The 19,959-nt window shown below is 44.5% G+C and overlaps 1 protein-coding gene across 1 annotated transcript; it reads left to right on the top strand.

The window, feature by feature from the left end:
* Window positions 1-246: 246 nt before the first annotated feature.
* Window positions 247-19,756, top strand: MALT1 (MALT1 paracaspase; the record flags this gene model as incomplete). The annotated part of the gene is made up of 17 exons (XM_080637331.1): window positions 247-398; window positions 1,802-1,968; window positions 3,728-3,849; window positions 4,473-4,623; window positions 7,076-7,254; window positions 7,771-7,867; window positions 8,328-8,360; window positions 9,333-9,359; window positions 9,569-9,601; window positions 10,604-10,807; window positions 14,107-14,284; window positions 15,431-15,505; window positions 16,017-16,144; window positions 17,762-17,911; window positions 18,355-18,512; window positions 18,596-18,721; window positions 19,295-19,756. 17 exons carry the CDS (start codon window positions 247-249, stop codon window positions 19,754-19,756), a joined length of 2,442 nt encoding a protein of 813 aa, XP_080493457.1.
* Window positions 19,757-19,959: the final 203 nt, after the last annotated feature.

Here is a 19,959-nt window from a genome sequence, read left to right as displayed (position 1 = left end):
CGTTTCAAACCGGGGAAACCCAAACCCGGCCCGGTTCCCTCACACGCTCCCGGGCGCCTTCCTCTTCCCAAGGGCCGCGGTGCCGCCCCCCCCTCACGGCTCGGCCCCGGCGGGGCTCCCCTCAGGAAAGGGCGGGAAGCGGCGTGGCGCGTGGCGGAGGTGCGCGTGCCGGCTGCGCGCGGCGCGGCCTTCCGGGCGGAGCGGAGGGGAGCGGAGCGCGGCGCCGGGCGGGAGGAGGCGGCGGCGATGGCGGAGCCGGCCCGGGACTCGCTGCCCCTCAGCGGCCTGGCCCCGCCGCTGCTCCGCAGGCTCAGCGAGCTCCTGGACCGCGCGGCGCCCGGCAAGGGCTGGCGGGACCTGGCGCAGCGGGCGGGGAGCCGCGGCAGGGTCCGGCTGAGGTGAGGGCGGCCTAACGGGGCGGGGCGGGGAAGCCGCGGGGCTCCGGTGGCGGGGCCCGGGGGGAAGCCGCGGGGTCGAGGCGGGGGCCGCGCCGCCTGGGGTCCCTCCGGAGCCGAAAGCACCGGGCCGTGAGTGATGCGACCGCCCGAGGCACCGGCCTTGCGGCAGAGCTGTGCTTCCCGGTGCCTGTGAGGCTGTGCTCGGGCGAGGAACAGCGGCTGCTGCCGCTGCCGCTGCTGCCTGAGGCCATGGCTGTGTGGGCTGTGTGAGCCGTGCTGTCCGTCCCAGAACGCCAGACCTCCATCCTGCAGCAGCGGGAGCATCCCTGACGGTCTGGGGCAGGTGGGGTGGAGGAGATCGGAGGTAAAGTCGTGGCCCGTTTCTGGGAGGTGTTTGCTTGGTCCCATGTGAGGGCTTCCAGTGAAGAAATAGCAGAGTACAAGTAGCACAGCATCCTGCTTTGCCACTTTGGAGCTGGAAAGTATCCACCTGTCCCTCAGCGGGAATGCAGCCAGACAGAGAACACATCCATTCCCTTCAACTCTTTCTTCCCAGGTCGCATTCTGTAGGTCGCTTCCTGTGGCTTTTCAGGGTTTGGTTTAGAGGGTGGTACCTCAAAATTTCAGGTGCAGCACTGAATAGACACTATGAACATGTGTCCTTCCTCTATTACAACTGTATTTATTAATAGAGAAGTAGAACCCGAGGGCTACAATATGATCCCTCTGTGAGGCTTGGGGCTCTGTGTGTTCCTGTATTATCTAGTAAAATACAATGAAGTGCTTGATAAGTGGAAATATGTCCATGTGAGCTAATGCAAGAAACATTGATTAATCTTTAATGTGGGAATACATAAACTGGCATTCCCTTCTATAGCTGTATTCATGTCCTTATTACCTGTGTTATTTTAATCTGCTCTGATTGAAAGAAGGCTTAACACCCAAATTCCAGACTGTGTATTTATACCTAGAGAGGAATGTATGGAAGCAGATAACTGCACTCTGTGTATCAGTTAAGCTGCAACAGTCGCTTGTTTTAACAACTTCTCTGAAAATCAAAGTCTTCCTGGGCTTTCAAGTTGGATTCTGACTCACTCTTTACTGCTTCTGAATTAGGCACAGGAGAGTGAAAGGTGCTGCACTTGTTTTTGTGCTGAGACTGTCAGAAGTGAAAAAGTGAAGATTTCTCAATACGTTGGGTCAGAATTGTTAGGTGCAAGCATCTCTTGTAGCACACAGCTCACTAATACCACTTTCAGTCTGTGGAGGTGTTGCTGAACTCCCAAAGCTTGCAGGAAATACTGCAGATACCTTCAGATCAGCTGGGAATTTCCCACCTGTGGGTTTTAACTCTGCTCCTTTGTGAGGAAGAAGCTCTAAGGAGGTCTCCCCTTACTTTGCAGCCCTCTGGATTTGGAGCAGTGTTCCCTCAAGGTGCTGGAGCCAGAAGGAAGTCCCAGTTGGAGTCTCCTCCAGCTCCTGGGAGATCGTGGCTGCACTGTGGTGGAGCTCATGCAGTTCCTGCAGGCCCTGGAGCACACAGAGGCTCTCCAGTGCCTCAGCCATTCAGGTCAGTTCTGGTTTGTGCTTTCCTGCAACTGGAAACACTGAAGTATTCCTTTTTGGGACACGACTTCAGTACCTTTATGGCAGAGATGTATTGTTACAAGCTGCGACATGCTTTGTTTGCAGCGATACAAAGCATCTCTTGGCGAATCAGGAACTCCCAGAGCCAAGTCCTAGCCCTTGTTTGTCTCTCAGAGCTTAGAGACTTCCCTGTCACATTGAATGAAATAGAGCTTTCTCCCAGGCTAAGGAGGCAAAAAGGTTACTGTGCAGTTTGTGGTATTACAGCCTGGCCCTTGTGCCACCTTCAGGAGTTGTGGTTGAGACAAGAGCAGAGAGATGGTTTTCCTCTGCAGGCAGGTCTGAGCACTTCAACCTCAATGGGAGTAATTGAGGCTGAATTTCCAGAGATGACTGCAAATGTTTACTGGTGTGTGAGCCAAGAACGTAGTAGTTGGATTATAGTAAAGATTAGGAGCTCAAAACTTGAGCTTTGCCTTTTCCAAGGCAAATGAAGAGCTATTTGTGTATCTCTGTAACCATTCCGAAAATTGAGCGAGGAGTTTTTCTTCCTGAACCATTACGTTGTGTGATGCTTTGCAGGAAGTAGCTGTAGTGTTGAATGGCTGGTAGGAAGATAAATGAAACTGTGAAGAAACTATGAATCAGATTCTTAGAACTGGTTTGTAATGCTTCCAAGGAGTGCAGAATACTGATCCTTCAGAGAACTTGTTTTGCTCATCTGCTTTCCTAGGAGGTATTAGTTGTGCAGATCAGGAGGGATCGAACCAAAGTGGAAGGCTTTGGATAAAGCAAATCATCTTAATTTTCCTGTCCATTCAAATGAAGTAGTATCATTCCTATTTGTCTTGGCTGATGTTAGGTGATGGTGATGCTCAAAACTGGTGCTTAACAGACTCCCTTTATGAAAAACAGCAGAGGAAGTGTTCAGTGAGGAAATGAGGTTGTCATCTTCAGGGCTAGGGTATAGAGGGAAGTTGTTTTAGAGAGAGACAGGGAATTTTCAAGTCTTATGGATGCTTTGGAGTAGCTGCCTGTGTGACCAGCGACTTCAGGATAGGATTGTGTGTGGAGGAGGTTAACAGAGCCCGTTTCCCTGCTAGACAAAGTGTGTGATTAACAAAGACCACAGGGGTTTCTGCTCAAGTTTCAGCCGTTGATCACATTGTTACAGTTTCTTTCCTCAAGCATTCTCTGTTAGGAAAATGTCCTCTTCTGATGACCTTGGTTGTACCAGTGAATCTGGTTTTGGGTCATGCTGTAACAAGATCTCTGGGATGGTCGAGGTTAAGAAAATAACTGGATGATACCAAACCGGTGTCAGAATTTCACTCATGCTCCTTCCTGGCAGTTAAAATCTGAAGTGGAAAGTTTTACCTTGCATGTTGGCAACAGAAAACCCAAGCCCTGTGCTCTACAGAAGTCAGACGCAACACTGAAAGCAGCGTTTTGGCTAGGAAGGCTGCATGAGGAATGACAGAAAACCATACTGTGTTGTAGTTAAACTCTTACTGGTTTGATCCATCCTCAGACTGTGCCTAATCTTAATCTGAAGCATAACAACTGAATGTCTCAAAGCCATATAACAAATAGGAACTGTGTGTATACACAGTGCAAACTAATTCTTTTCCAAATCTATTTAATGACAGAAACTCTTTGCTCAAAGAACAGCTTAAATGCAAATTTCAGTAGTGGAATTGTTTTTGTTAATAACCTTCCTGTGTGTAAATTCTTCTTTAAAGCGATAAAGATTGTTGTGCAGCCAGACTCTCAATCAGTGCTCCCTGGACAGATGGTCAAGCTGTCTTGCTGGGCAACAGGACACCCATTTGTGCATTACCAGTGGTTCAAGCAGGAGAAAGAGGTAATAGTTGATACAGAATACAGGGGGTTTAATGGTGGAAATAATAGGGAATGATTTGGGATGATACCTTTCTAAAGACTTATTTGCAATGAGAGGAGATTGCTCTATAGATTAATAAAATAGAAGTGTAAGAAATGCTGCATAACAACCCTATCAATATGTAAAACAATAAGGTGGTTACTTATATTCAGACCATCCTTGGAGGCTGATCTTGGAATGTGACAGGAAATATAGATGTAGTAAAAAATTCTTTGTCTGTGAAAGAATGTTACAGTTTCCTGATCATAGTTGAATATGTCCTAAGACTAGAGCTGAATGTAACACACACTCGGGTGCTTAAGAAATTGTTCCAAGTTGTTTGTGGAGAAAGGTAAAAATCCTTGATTTCAGAAGAGCTTTTCAGCAAGCTTCAAAGCTCAGAAGTGTCTTAAATAGAGGCATATGAATGGTTCTTGGAAGGAAGCCTGTCTCCGAGCTACTTAAATACACAGAACAAGACTTCCTCATCCCAAAGTTTTCAGCAAGGGAAGGTGCTGAGGCTGGTGCTATGGGCATTGAAATAAGCATTCTAAATTTGATCCAGGTTTAGATTGAATCTCTTCCTTGCTTCACCTGTACCTCAGGTTCCCAATGGCAATTCTCCAGAGCTGGTTTTTAATCCAGTGAGTGTGAACGACTCTGGCTTCTACATCTGCCGAGTGAACAGTGAATCCTCCTTCGTGTTCAGTCGCTGGGCACACCTGGAAGTCTGTCATCTCCAGGGAACACCTCATGGTGAGTGGCCAAACCACTGTCTGTTGAAAGTCTATCTTCCCACTCCTAGAGGGACTAGGATCCCTGTTGCTGTCTTGCACAGATGGGAAAGAGGCCTGATTAAAACCACACACAGTCTAGTGCACTCATTATAACTTCATATAACCAGCCCAGCTAACAGTGAAGGTAGGTCAACAAGTTACTGAAATAAACCTATGAGAGGAAGAAACACTTGAGGTAAACTGAGTCTTTTTGGTGGGAATTGCATTTCATAAGGTTTATCAGTGGTCAGCTAACAGGTGTGTGTAACCTGCCTAAAAACCCTAGTAATTGAGCTGCGCTGTGTAAGTCCATAGGAATTCATGGCACTGGCTTGAAGACAGCTCTGCTTCCATTGTGGGTTTTCTGGTGGGTGTGTGTGTTCTTTGTTTGCTTTACAGAATGCTCAGGAGTATTACACAGGCATTGATTCCTGCACTTTATAAACTCTCTCATTAAACAGCCTGGACTTGCTTGCTATTGGCCTGAAGATGCGTGAGCTAGAATTCAACTGCAGTGCCTTCAGGCTGTAAAGAGTACTTTTTTCATCTCTTGTCATGAGTCAAAGGTGTTTTCTACTTACATCCCACATAGAAAAATTACTCATGTCAGGAAAAGAGACAGAGAGAACTGTTCTTCTGGTAAAAGATGAAAAGCTATTGCAGTGTCACTTGGGGTGACCTTTTTGCATCTTCCCAGTCCCTTACCTAAGCAATGATTTCTTCTGCTTTTTCTGCTTCTACTCCAGGCTCTACTCAGTTAGAAACCTGCAGGTTTAGATGTTGCTGCTTGCACCAGGAAGCTGAGATAAATAACCTTGTAATGACTACTTCCAAAGAACCCCTGAGAAAAACCAGCAGTATATTGTTTCACACTTGTGGCAGGAGTTTTGGAGCCTAAAGGGCAGCAGGTATCTGCAGTCTAGTGCCTTGCCTTATGTTCCATGACTCTTGGCCAGCCAGGAACTATAGTGGGAGTGAATTTTACTGTGTTTAGGCCTTGCTAATGGGTGAAAGGATGAGGGGCAGGATGGATTGCTCCTTCCTGTAACTTCCCCTCTTGGAGTCCTACCAAGGAGACTTAAGGGGGGCACTCTCCATCTCCTGGAACATTTGGCCTGGGGTTGCTGGTTTTTCAGTTGAACTAGACAATACTGACAATACCACTGCTGTAGGTGATGACTAGGTATGAAATCTTCTATTTCAGCTGCTGACTGTCTGTCTTTCCCCTTTTCCTGCTCCTTTTTGGTTGCTTTCTTTTTTCAGATACTCTTCTTCCCCTCTTCTTTCATTGCTTTCTGTTTGAGCGCTCGATCATGCTCCATTCTGCCAAAGCTGTCTTGTGAGCTTGGGACCAGAGAAGCAGCCAGACACAATCCCAAAAGGTACAGGGACAAGCTGGTTAGTGTGTGTTGTGAGTGGTACAACAGCAGGATGTACCAACAAGGGCCTGTAAATGGCAGGTAAGGGAGACAGAAACCATGTTATCTTTCAATCTCATGTTATCTTTCACTACCTGTAACTTGTGTGTTCCTGTCCTTAAAGACTAATCCTGTTTGACTACAGCAGCAGGTCCTTCCCATCTCACCTTAATTAATTAATTCTTTATATTTTGTTGGAAGATCCTGATATTAAATTGGGACATTTTCCTTTGTAAGGAAGAAAAACCTCAATACCATTGGTAGAGAACGTGGTACACCAGGGTCTCTGTTTGTCACAAAACAAATGGGTATCTCCCAGTCTCTTTACCAGAAATGGAGCTTTCTTTTAAAACCACTGGTCAACACTGATCATAAATGTAGAACAGCTGTTTGTAAAACCTCTGAAACACAAGTTTATGATGCACCAAGCATCTCAGCCACTGGTAGAACAGATACTTGGATCACTGCCTCCCTTTATTTCACTGTGCAAAGGAAAATGTCATCACCCTCTGGTTGTCAGTCACGAATAGCTCTGATGACAAAGCATGTGTCGGCACACGTAGTCTAACAGCAGAGATGAGTGACCTTGCAGCTGAGAGAAAAGATCACTGGTGTGACCTTTACAAGTGGGGCTGGGCTTGCTGGAGTGTGTGTCACTTAAACTGATATGTGGATACCACAAATCTTCTCAGTGCAGCACTCCTCTGTGTGGTGGATGTCCTAAAGATGAATTCTATCATGTATAGAAACTTACATCACAGCAGCTGGATGAGTCTTCAGTGTATTTAAGGTGTTCTGAATAGCTTTTGTTCCCCAAGACATTTCTGTTTGGATCATGGCAGTGGCTGATGTTTTTAGCGTACTGCTCAGGGACAAGTAGCTGAATTTCACTGCTATTAAACCAGCCTGTGTGAGTTACAGGAAGATGTGACCATACATCATCAATTCTTATTAGCCTATATGGTGTCTCACCCTTTCTTTCCTGTTTTCTTCCCTCTTTTTTCACTTTTTAAGGGAGCTTAACTGGTTTGCCTGGGAACAAGCTGCGCATTTGTGTCCAGCCTCAGGCACAAAGCCTGGCAGTGGGGGATGTTTTGGTGCTGGAGTGTGGAGCTGTTGGAAACCCAATTCCTCAGTACCAGTGGTTCAGAAATGGATTTCCTGTGGCAAATGGGAGCAAAAATGTCTATATGGTAAGTTACTAGGGGCCAGCCATGGGGGACTAATGCATAACCACTTATCACATAAAGCTTCCTTGAAGAAAAGAAGTTAATTCATAGCCTTGGTTACCTGTTATGGGAGTGCTCACTGGAAGTTCTTAGTCCCTTTCCTATAGTGTTCTAAGGCTCTAGGGTGCATAGTTTTAATCCTGAGCATGTTCCAGGTGGTAGTCATGGGATATAAGGCTATAGTGTACTTTGGATTGCTGGGACATGACACAGATGAAGTATCAGTAGAGTGAAAGCCCTGCAGAGCACTCTGATTTGTATGAGCTCTTGCATTCAGTGCTTAAGGCATCTCAAGCCTCTGAGGTGGATTGCTAGGAGGCATGTGCTGTCCTGCTCACTGAGGAATGAGGGTGTCAGCCGTTTTGGATTGGGTCAAGCTTTGCTTTTAGCTTTTACCCTTTCTTGCAAGTGGGATTAAATGAAACTGAGACAGGAATTCTTCTGGGATCTGGTGGAATGACTGTGACAATGCTTGTGCAGGTGACTTATGTAGATGTGGAGCATCAAGGAACGTACTGGTGTCATGTGTTCAATGACCAGGAAGATGAGGACAGCAACAAGATAGAAGTTGTTATAGGTAAGGAGTTTTTGTGCTTGATACAGGTTACCTGATGTATCAGTTCCTTCCCTAAGCCTATAAACCCTTGTTGGAGGTACCAATTGTGTTACACTGAGTCCTTCAGCAATGAGGACAGGTGAGGTTATTCACAGCAAGCAGAACAAGTGAATATAACATGATTTAGTGTGAGTGCATGTATTTGAAGTAAACTAACAAGGCAAAGATCTGTTTGTGCAGCTTCCAGATAATTCTATTGCATAATTCATAGGGAAAGTTCTTGCATATCCTAAGAAATAGCCTAGTTTAGTACTCCTGAGGCTTAGTAATACTACACAGTGTTGTGATCAGTGTTGATTGCTGCTGCTATGAAATGGGGCAGACTGCAGAGAAACTCAGAAATTACTTTCTTTCCCACTTTGTGTGCTCACTCTCACAACTGAGAGCAATTGTCTTCCAATTTTTCCCCCTTGAACGCAAGGAAGGAAAGCTATGGCAGTGGAGTGCTCAGAAGGTAAATACATCTTCAGTTGTGAATCAGTTATAAGACTAAATGATGGGGATGATGGTGTGTTGCTGGAAAGCATGCATGGATTAAGAGCTTCAGTCTGTTTGAAATCTGTGATGCAATGTTCCTTCTGCATGTGCTTCTCTCTTCTTGCCTTAATACCACGATCTAAAGCACATGGGATGAAAACCAAGGTGCTTTCTTCTTCTGTAGTATTTAAAGTTGATTTTTGCGCTGGGTTTGTGTCCTGTTTCTAGTGACCCGGGAAGATGTTGAGATTTCTTTGGCTGGGCTCAGGAGGCAACATCCCGGCAAGAAAGGCTGAAGGTGTTTAGGAACCTGGATGACCTTAGAGAGCTGGATAGAGCAGTTCCACTGTCAGCTCTGTCTGTGAGAGCGTTTCCAGCACCCTTACTGGGACAATTTCTCTTTTCCTTTGCATTGCTGCAATAGGGGGGAAGAATTTAGTGCTGATACCATCCCTTTGAGCATCTTAAAGCAAATATTTACATCACAGGGGATCATATATAAAGATGTCAGGCTGCTTAGAGCATCCCCCCTGGCTACCTCCTGCCTGTGGTAGCTCAGAGTGTTTGACGATTGTATCTGGAATCTAGGCTTTACAAAGTAAGATTTCTTGCTTAGGATGTTGCTGGCCTTCACACATCTGGGTACTTCTGTTCCTTATTCATTCAAGCTGCTTGCATGCCTGTGGGACTGAGGCACAGAATGGGTTTCTCCCTTTTCTATTGAGATCTACTGTATTAGAATGCTGTATAGAGCTTAGTATATTGATGTAGGGCTTTCTCTTCTCTGCATGTGGAATAATCATATGAAAGCTTTAGATTTGCAGAAGTGCAAAGCCAGAAGTATTTTAGAAAGGTACTTTGGCTTCTGTTAATAATCACTTATATTTTTATTAATGAAATAATTGGTTCTTCGTGTTTAAACTGGTGTTATTGGTGTGTTTCTTCACAGAAGACCTCAGTGATCTTCAGAAACTAGGTGAGTGATAAGCTTGGAAAAGAGGGTGAAGGAAACCAGGTAAAACCCCACCAAAACAAAAAGAAAGAGCATTTTCTTCTTAAGCCAGTAATGTATGAGGCATAGCAGTGCCAATAGCCTGTGGCTGTAGAGGACATGCAGTTCATTTCTGACACTACAGCTATGACTGCTGTTACTGATGATCTGTTCTTCCCTTCTCTTTCAAGCAGAGCTGCAAGAACAGGCAGATCACAGACCTGTTGGTAAGTAGTTTGTAGCTGTAATGAACATACATGTTTCACATCTAGGAAATTGCTTTTGCTTCAGAACATGGCTTTTTCTGCCACTGCTAGTGAAATAATTGTGAATAACACATAAATAGCTGCAGGGAGAGAGACTTCTGTGTATTTTTGTAGCCTTTTCTAATGCTTGCATGCCCTTTCAGGAGTAAAATGTGGTGAGGGCACCAGTATTTTTAGTGACTCGGTGGAGTGTCTACAACTTCTGATCTGTTTCAGTTTACTGTTTCAGATTCCTCTGGCCAGGGCCTTAGCCAGCATGTTCCTCCCTTACTTTGAATACTTGGACAGTTGGAGGTAGTGGTATTGGGGTGGGGTGATAGAAAGGATTGGTAGGCACTCTGCTGAGGGGATGTGTCGCTGCAAGCTCAGCTCTTCCTCAGCATGGATGCTTTGATGCTGAGCTGAAGCTCATAAAGATAGATGGATAACATATGTATGTTGGGAAGAATAGTTGCTGGGGGTTTAAATTGAATTCTTGCATGGTAGACTCAAGTGTGCTCAGGCATGTTGTTGTGGATGCTGAACCAGGTGGAGAGGCTGCTGGCCTCTGTCAGAACTGTACCACTTTCATGTTCCTCAGTGTGAGAGGAGTGTAAGTGAAAAGAAGCCTTAACAAACAGGGAAAAGACTTTTTACTTGTGACCTGTAAAAGTTTTCACCTAATTGTACCATGTTTGAGAGAGATGGGACATGGAAGATGGAGTTGTGAAAGTGGTGCTTTGTGTGTAGTGGATTCTTGTCTGTGTTTTAAGAAGCAGAAGAAAATGTGAGGGTTTGGGGAAGGTTTAGTGGCCATCAGAACTTTCATGTGTATGAAATGTCTTCTTGCATGGAGGAATTCAGGAGCTGTGCTTTAAAATCATATCAAATATTGTGTCTGAAGTGAGCAACTTCAATTTAAAGGAGTTGAACCCATGGAATATATAAACCTGATGTGGTTTTGGTTTTGCTTTTTCTCTGCAGCAACAGACAAGGTAGCCCTGTTAATAGGGAATATGAGCTACTGGAACCATCCCCAGCTCAAGGCTCCCATGGTGGATGTCTATGAACTGACCAACTTGCTGAGGCAGCTGGATTTCAAAGTTGTTTCCTTGCTGGATCTCACTGAGCCCGAGATGAGAAATGCAGTGGATGAGTTTCTGCTCCTCTTGGACAAAGGAGTGTATGGTAAGAACATGTGATACCCCTCAGAAGCAGGTCAGGTTTGGGATGCATCAAGTACACACACATCTGGTATGTACCTCTGCCAGCTCACTAGAAGTGATAGCAAAACAGACTTCATGATAAATAGCATGTGTGTAGAATAGGAAAAGTAAGTTAAAAACACCCTCCAGCATGCCCTTTGACTGTACTGGTGTATTATGGAAGCAAGCTAGCAGTAGAGTGGTTGTACACTGCAGTTACACAGCTTTCAAGACTAGGTGTAGTCCTGGGCAGCAGTCCTTGCTGCCTTTAGGAGATCTTTCCAACATCGTCTTCCTACTTGTCCTCCTCCCTTCCCATGCCTGCAAGATGATGGTTTGGGTAGGACTGACTGATTCCTTGGCATCCTTGGATTGCTGGGTTGCTTTTCTGGTGAGGAACAGCATGGAATATACAGAATATGTTCTGGGCTTGCTGGTGACACCCTTCCACTCATCCACTGCCATTCTGCTGGAATGCCTGCAGAATGTTTTCCTTCTGGATTTCTTCGCTTTGGGAAGTGCTGCTCTGCTCTCAGTCCTCACTCTGTAAAGAACATAAGCAGAGGGAGGCTTTTCTTTGCCTTTAAAGTGAGCTGCGCTCTGATACCAGGTGTGTTAGGGCAGGAGAACAAGACATCTTTTAACCTTCTTCCTTTGTGCCAAGGTTTGAGATTAATCCTTACTGTGATTCCAGCCTGGCAAGCACAGACTTATCCATAATGCCCTTGACTGGGAGTTGTGCAAACCTGGATTTCTGCTTCACAAAGCAAACTGAGAAGAAATTTGTTTATGTAAATGACCGTGTAGTTCCTGTAAGTTGTGGCTGTGCACTTTAAAGAAGTAGAATAAACCAGAGAAGAACTCACATTATCCCTTACAGACTATTTGAGAGTCAAAGCACAAGACAGAGCTTGTGGGATTGATGCTGAGAGCAGAAACCTTCATGTCTTGCTTGGAAAGTCCTTGAATGACCTGGCTTGGGGTGCAAGGGAAGTTCTGGCTTGGGCTTTGAGGAGGGTGCTGCTGGCTGCCACTGGTTGGTCATTAAGTTGCATAAATGCCACCTGAAATGATATAGAACAGAGACCCCAAAGTTGTGTCACTTGTCCTGTTTCAACAGCACAATTCCTGCAGCAATGCCCTTCCGAGACAACACGAGTTGATTCTGTTTTGGAACACAAGGTCAGATCATTTCTTAGTGAGCCTTTCTCCCTGCGGTGTTACCTGATGCTCTGCCGGAGCAGAGCTGGCTGAGCTGACATTTGGGTATTTATGTCAGAGCCGAAACTCTCACGACATGAAGGCTAAGTAGGGCGGTGAGGTTTAGCAGGCTCTCTGATAGCAGTTGTCTCCCTCTGTGCCCTGGCAAGAAGTGTGCTTATACATTGGGGTGAGCTTTTAGGGTCTTGCACCTTCTAAGATGTTTTCTATAACAATTGTTGTCTCTAATGAATATGAATTTAGTACTGACAGGCTTTAATGAGTTTCTCACCAGCCCCATAGCAAAGCTCTTCTAAGGCTTATGTTTGCAGTTGTGTTTTTCCAGCAGGCTGGCATTTCTGGAAGGTAAGGAGAGCATTCTTTGAGTAGTGTTTTCACTGTAAATGGTCTTTGTTTTTCCTGGATATTAATGGCTTCAGGCATATAAAAGATGCTGTCAGTGCACAAATAGATGATGATTTCTTGCTTTTTTAGTGGGCACAGCTCCAAATAGAAGAGGCATAGTGGCTACTTCTATTTGGTGCCTATTACACATATTCCTGATGCTTGATATAACATTGTAATTCCTGCTAACTGCCAGGAAAGTGACATTTCAGATAAGAAGTGTTCCAGAAGAGACAAAGTGATGATGGTTTTCATCTCTGATGTCTTAGTTTATGTTGCTCTAAAGGTAGAGAGCAATAAATATTGTATTCCACAAAGGGTAAAAACACAACCCATCTACTTAAGGGCTGAAAATAGCTGTTAGGCTGCTTTCTTTAAGAGAGAGGCAGATACCACTTAGATGCTGACGTCTGTGAGGAACTTGAGCCTACTTAAAGTCATGGTGTCGAAGTGTCTAATGAGTTCCTCCAAACATGTTTACTGTGCTTGCCTTGGGTATGCAGAGATTTATTTCTGATCTTGAGCTCAGCAGCTTAACTGTTGCAGGTACTCATCAGATAAGCACAGCACAGTCACCTGCCAAGGGTATGGAAGAAGTGTGGTGGCTATTTCTGAGCTATTTCTGTTCATTGAGGAAATACTCATGATTTATATTAGAGGCTTATTTTCTTCAGTCAGTCCAATCACTAATTTAACATAAACCTGATCTGTAGAATCTCAAGTAGAACCTTGATTTGGGTCCAGATCCAAACTCTCTGGAAGTCACATTTGTTTCCTTTTAACTTAGGACCTGACATCCCTCATGCACTTGGTGCTTAATTTCATTTCTTAACACTCTTGAACTTACCTAGTCTCAGGTAACCTTATAAATAGCCCAATAGTACCTTTATTTGTTCAGGTTATTCACAGAGTCAGACTGGTTTGGGTTGGAAGGGACCTTAAAGCTCATCCAGTTCCAATAGGGACACCTTCCACTAGACCAGGTTGTTCCAAGCCCCATCCAGCCTTGAACACCTCCAGGTAATGATACACTTTCAATTCTGTACCCTTTAAAAACCTGACTTTTAACCGAATAAAGCTGTTGCCATTTCCCAAGCCTCTGGTGGCTGGATTGAGGCTCTTTGTTCAAGTGAAGCCTTGCATCCCACCACTTCTCTTGCATGGACTTGCTGCCTGCTTGTCTTGCCTATGCCTGTTTCCTGTAAACAGGAATTTAGCCCTGTTGATTGAATGGAGCAGTTTGCAAGGTCCTGGCATAGTTGTTAATGACTTGAGGGCTTAAGTAAAAGAAGTAAAGTGAAGAATTTAAGTGAAGTAAAAGAGAACCAAAGGCTTAGTCTGAAGGGCTGTACTTCTGGCTTGGTTTCCTTTACAAAGCACAGAGCTGAATACTCAGGTTTTGTAGGGGCATAAATTAGATATTGGCATCAATATATATCCTATTGCATGAGGGTTTTGCTTGGTATCTTTTAATTTGTTGTGTCTTTGTGTTGCAAAGTTGATGTTAATGTGGTTCCCCTTCCTTCCTGTATTAACAAAGGCATTAAAAACCCTGCTTGGAGTAGCTTGAATGATGTTAATCTCCCTCAGACACATATGCATGAAGTGTTTGACATGCTAAAATATCCAATGTGCTCTTGAGCTGTGTTTTTAGTCATGTGTGTTTTGAACTCTCAGGTCTGTTATACTATGCTGGCCATGGCTATGAAAACTATGGGAACAGCTTCATGGTTCCTATTGATGCTCCAAATCCCTATCGCTCTGCAAACTGCCTGTGTGTGCAGAACATCCTCAAACGGATGCAGGAGAAGGAGACAGGACTGAATGTGTTCCTGCTGGATATGTGTCGGAAAAGGTAGAGTCCCATCATACAGGAATAGTGAGGACTGACACTGGGTGCTTGAGGGATGGTTTTGCCTCATGATAGGGTGTAATGACTGTAGTTTGGGAACCAACTGTGAAGCTCAGTTTATTCACTGCAGCAGCATGTTAAAACCAAGTGTTCTTAAAGTCAGTGGGATTCATTCATAGGCTTATTTTGCCTTCGGCCTTGGATGGAAATGTGAAGCTGGTGATTAGGCTTTGTTTCCATGGGTAGACACTTGCTTCTTGATCTGAAGGACATTTATTTCATCTTCTTTTGTTGTTCTTTAAAGGTTAGAAACCATCAGTCTTATCTAATAAAACTGAGATCATAGAATCAGGCATCTTGAAGAAGAATAATCACGCTGTCCCCTTGCATCATTAACCATCTTCATCATTACAGGGAGGAAGGAGAATCCATATCGTCAAAGGCACATTAATTTGACAGAAGGGCTCGAGTGAAGTTCTTATTTTTAGATGTCTTCAGTGGCATTGATTCTGTGCCCTGGTTTTATGCCGAGGATGCTGTATCTTTCTTTAGAGCTTCAAACCCAACTGAGTTATTGGATTTTTCTAAACAAAGTACTGTTTTCTTTCCAGCTGAAGAGCCTACTTCAACTTGCACTTGAAATCACTCTTCACTCAGCACTTCTGCAAATTGGTCCCTGAGGAATGTTTAGCAAGAGAAAATTGCTGCAGCTTTAATGTTTTAATGTTTTAAACTTCATTGCTAATGAAATGCCAGTGGCCCAATTCAGCTTCCCAGTCTGCTGTGAAAGTATGGCTACATAAGCCTTATGTTATGCTGTGCTTGAGGGGGGAGAAACCAAAAACCCAAATAAAATTAAGAACTCCTATAGGTTTTGTTACACCCTAAACTGTCTGGTTATCAGAAATCACTTTTGAAGCCGTTGTAGCCAAGCTTGATTGGTTAGTGCAGCCTGCCCTCATTTGGGTAGTGTGTGATACCTGACTGTGTCTGCACATTGTCTCCATGAAGATCTCTGTGTGTTAGCAGTCAGGATTCACTGCAGAACTGTAGAAGAGAAAGAGAAGTACTGTTCTGAACTCTGCTGGTTGGTATCTGAATAACTGCAGTTTGTTACATTGTATTTTCCTGTCTTTCCATTTATTGCAGAAATGAATACGACGACACGATTCTCATCTTGGATGCTCTGAAGGTTACAGCCAACATTGTCTTTGGATATGCCACGTAAGGAAATCTTTCTCCTGCTATGCCACAGAGGTTTGAAGCCAGAAGTGATTGTACAGCTCATCTGTCACAGGAAAACACTAGCTGTGGTGTTAAAGACCACTCATTTATATCCCTATCTGTGACTAAGTCTAACTGACTGTGGAAATGCATATGTAATGATTCCCAGTGTTCCTATGCAGATCCAGGGTGACACCAGTGCATTCAGCAAACCAGGAATGGCTGGGCAAGCTTCCTGATCTTTTGCTCATGGTTACTTGTAGGAGTTCTCTACTCATAAGTAGTTTGACATCAGCTCTGGTCTGTGGTCTGATTGTAAGTGAATTCTCCTCATGATGTGTTGCTTGCAAATGGACATGGAGAGCAGGTTGGCCTTAGACACAACCTGGGTTTCAAACTGTGGGGTTTCTTTCCCCCATTCCCAACATAACTACTCCTGTAGTCCTCATGTTGATCTTACTCATGCAGATGTCTCAGTGTTTTCCCTTGTCTGACGCTGCTGATCTCACAGGTGCCAGGGAGCAGAAGCTTTTGAAATCCAGCAGTCAGGATTGGCCAATGGAATCTTCATGAAGTTCCTGAAGGATCGCTTGTTGGAAGATAAGAAGATTACTGTGCTGCTCGATGAGGTGGCGGAAGGTTAGCTCCAGCTTCCTGCACTCTTCTCAGCCTGCATTTACTAACAGCTTCTGTGCTTAAGTGTCTGCTTTAAGCTCTTTTGTTAAAACAGCAGCCTTTATCAAGAAGCAAGTGCTGCTGGGCAGCACATTAACAAAGATTATGATTCTTTAATACTGATCAATTTTATCCTCTGCTTTTTAGTGAACCTTCTTTGTTCTGAGTGTCCTTCTGCATTTAGATTTAAATTGCCCATCCATAACAATCAGTCTTAGTGTCCAGTCACTTCCATTTCATTTAAACAACTGAGTCCTACCTACCAAAGAGTGCTCTAGTGACAATAATCAAAGGTACAAGTGCACTATAAAGGGCAATGCACTGTTTTAATATACCTGCTTCAGTAATTGTCTTGTATAGCTGATGGGAGAAGTGCTGAGGTGAAAACTGTTGGGAAATGTATTTCTTCTGTGCAAACGTGTGCTCAAAGCATGGAATAGCTGCAGCATTAACGAAGAGCTGTGTGTGTAAGGTTCTGTTCTTTGTGGGTGATGTTCTGCTGTGGTTTCCCTGCAATCCCATCATCTTAGCATCAGTAGTAAATGTATATACTACATCGTTAGTTTTTATCGCACGTTCTCCTTGTCAGCCTATTCAAAGCAGGAGTAAAATCCAGCTGCCTCTTGCTTTGTCCATACTGCCAGGTTAATGTCACATGCTGGAGATGTTCTGTGTGACCTATTGCTTATCTCATCCTTGAACTCGGAGTGGAAAGACAGGTTTATCTGTCAGGCAGTGTGACAACCACTGCTGTCACTATTACCAGATATTGGGTGTTGGGAGTGCACTGATGCCATTTGAAATTGTTCCAGAGGAGTGTTCACAGTCAAAGTGTTCCATGTAAAGAGCCTTCATGTGAATGGTCAGTGCTTGCTGGCAATGCTGTTCTTGCTAGGTGCCTTTGGCACAAGAATCATTGCTGGCTTGGTGTCCACCAGGTGCCCAAGGTCCTTTCCAGACATCAGTCCCCTTTCTGTACCAGTGCATGGGGTTATTCCTGCCCAGGCACAGGACACTGTTGAATCCATGAGATTCCTCTCTGCCCAGTTCTCCAGCCTGTCAGGTCCCTCTGATGCCAGCACAATCCTCTGGTGTATCAGCCACTCCTCTCAGTTTTTAATCACCTGCACTGTCCTGTCACCAGGTCATTAGTGCTAATGTTAAATAACCGATATTGACCTCTAAATCATAGAATGTGTTGGGAGGGACCTTAAAGACCATCTGGTTCCAACCTCCAGAAATACTCTGCTTGCCTCCAGACCTTTAGAAATCCTCTCCAATGGGATTATTCACATGCTTGAAATGAGTCACTTCAACTGAGACCTTACTGAATCAGAGCTGGGGTACCACTGGGGCTGGTTTTGAAGAACATGTGAGCACATTGAGTAGGACACATACAAATCCTCTGCAGGCACCTGGCACGCTGCTTTATCCTGAAGTGATGAATAGCTGAGCAATGAATGCTTCTAAAACGACATGTTTTTATGGATGTGCTGACACTTGCATAACCACAGCAGTGTATTCAATTCAGTTAAGAGTTTCAGTAGTGTTCATTTTGAAACTATGTGCATCTCATTTTAGATATGGGCAAGTGTCACCTTACCAAAGGCAAGCAGGCTCTGGAGATCCGCAGCAGTCTGTCTGAGAAGAGGGCACTGACTGATCCCATCCAACAGACTGGATCTTCTGCAGAGACCCAGGCACGGAACCTCCAGTGGGCCAAAGCTCATGGTATGGGACAGTCTGCTTTTGGATGATGGTGGGAAGAATAAGAGGAAGAGAGAGGTGTATGATGCTTCCTCCTGGGACAATCTCCCAGTAATCTCTTTGTGAACTGGTGATGGAGGCAGCATCTATCATAGATGGAGGTTTTCATTTGTGGCGTCAGCCCTTAATTTTTCTGTGTTATGTGATTGAAATGGAAAGCAAAGATTACCAAGACATAATGTTGTGGTTTGTTTTAAGCCATGCATAGGAGAGAATGTATGTGGAATTTGGGAAGAGAATAACCTTTATATTTGTATAAAGGTATGTCTGTGATGAGGCAGCTCTCTGGCAGTGTCTGTGCAAATCTGTAGTGACAGATAGAGGAGGGCAGCAAGAGGAGGTCTACACTTTGAAACCCATCATAAATAGAAAACACACAGGTTAAGTTTTGGGTTATTTACTTGCAGAGCTTCCAGAAAGCATGTATCTGGAATTCAAGTGTGGAGTTCAGATCCAGCTGGGGTTTGCAGCCGAGTTTTCCAACGTCATGATCATCTACACACGGATAGTAAAGCAGCCACCTGAGATAGTGGTTTGCAGAGCCTACGTTACAGACTTTGCACTAGTAAGTGCTTCCTCTTGCTGTCTTAGTGATCTCCCTCCCCTGGTTTGTCCGTGTCAAACTGCATCTTTTCTTCCCTGCAAAAGGACCTGGATGTGGATCCTAAAGAGGCCAACAGAGGAACTCCTGAGGAAACTGGAAGCTATTTAGTCTCAAAGGACCTTCCCAAGCACTGCCTCTACACCAGGCTAAGCTCACTGCAGAAACTAAGGGTTAGTATAGATTATTCATCAATGTCTGTGCAATCCTGACACTGTTGTACAAAGCACTTTGTATTTCCTAGGCCTATGCTTTAGCAAGGTGATTAGTTTTGTGAGGATCATCTGTTGTCCTCTGTGGGGATGTTCCTGTGCCCTGTAGTACAAGAACATGATCTGAAGCAGAGCAGCATCTTACATGTCATTAGTAGGAGATGAATATGTTATGTATCATCTCCTTCCATTACAGCTTGTGCACTTGGGCATGAGGTTCTCCTCAGGACACTGTGGCACTGTTGAGTTTATCTCTGTATCTGTGTCATAAACACCTTTGCTGGACATCACTTGGTATTTCACCTCCAGTGCTTTTGGCAGCTGGTGTTATCAAAGTGCCTCTATAAATAAACCCTATCAGGTGAGCCAAAACCCAAAAGAGGTCCTCAGTAAACAAGTCTTGCCCAATACATGTCTTTAGCTCCTACAAAGGTTAGTCTTCTTCTGCAGAAGACTGTGCTGCTTTAAGTGTTTCCTGAGTTGCCTATCTGGGGAAGAAGTGTAACTTTTTCTTCCCTCCTTCCTCTTTTGCAGGAACACTTGATCTTCACCGTTTGCTTGCACTATGAGTACCCAGGAATGGAATATACAATGGATGAAAGAAAGGAAGTTAATGTTGGGAGGCCCCTTATTGCTAAACTGGGCCTTCATCATGGATTCAAAGCCAACAACTGCCTCCAGACCTGTTGCCTGGCCAATAATCCTTTTCCTAATCACATGGAATCGAGTCCAGTGGCAACTGAGTACTTCATCCCTAGTCACTGCCAGCCAAATTCCTACCCAGGCATTTACCTTCCAAACCATGTTTGCTCAGACGGCATTAGACAACCAGAGGTGTGTTCCTGCAATGGGATATTAGCTTCAAGGCGCGAAGTAGGGAGCTACCAAACCCCTGTGGGAGAGAGTAATGTACCAGTAGAGACCACTGATGATACTGTTGAACTGGAATTCCTTCTCTCTGACAAGCTCAGGTTCTCTAAGCAGCAGTATCTGTGATGTGACATGGAAAATGAATTTCCATGTCTTCTGAGATTTAACATGACTAAAAACTCCATTAGCCCCAGAATGATAAACATGCCTTTCTCCTTTCAGCCTCAGTTGTTCAGTATCATGGATTTCTTCTTACAGCCTGCACTCAAGTAAGGTTTTATGTGTTCATACGTGTTGTAGCAGCCTCCTGTTGAGTATACGACACATAA

Source organism: Psittacula echo (assembly GCF_963264785.1).
Source record: "Psittacula echo genome assembly, chromosome: Z".
NCBI classification, from domain to species: Eukaryota; Metazoa; Chordata; class Aves; order Psittaciformes; family Psittacidae; genus Psittacula; species Psittacula echo.
Note: the sequence above shows the minus strand (reverse complement) of the source record. Positions and strands in the feature narration are given on the sequence as shown.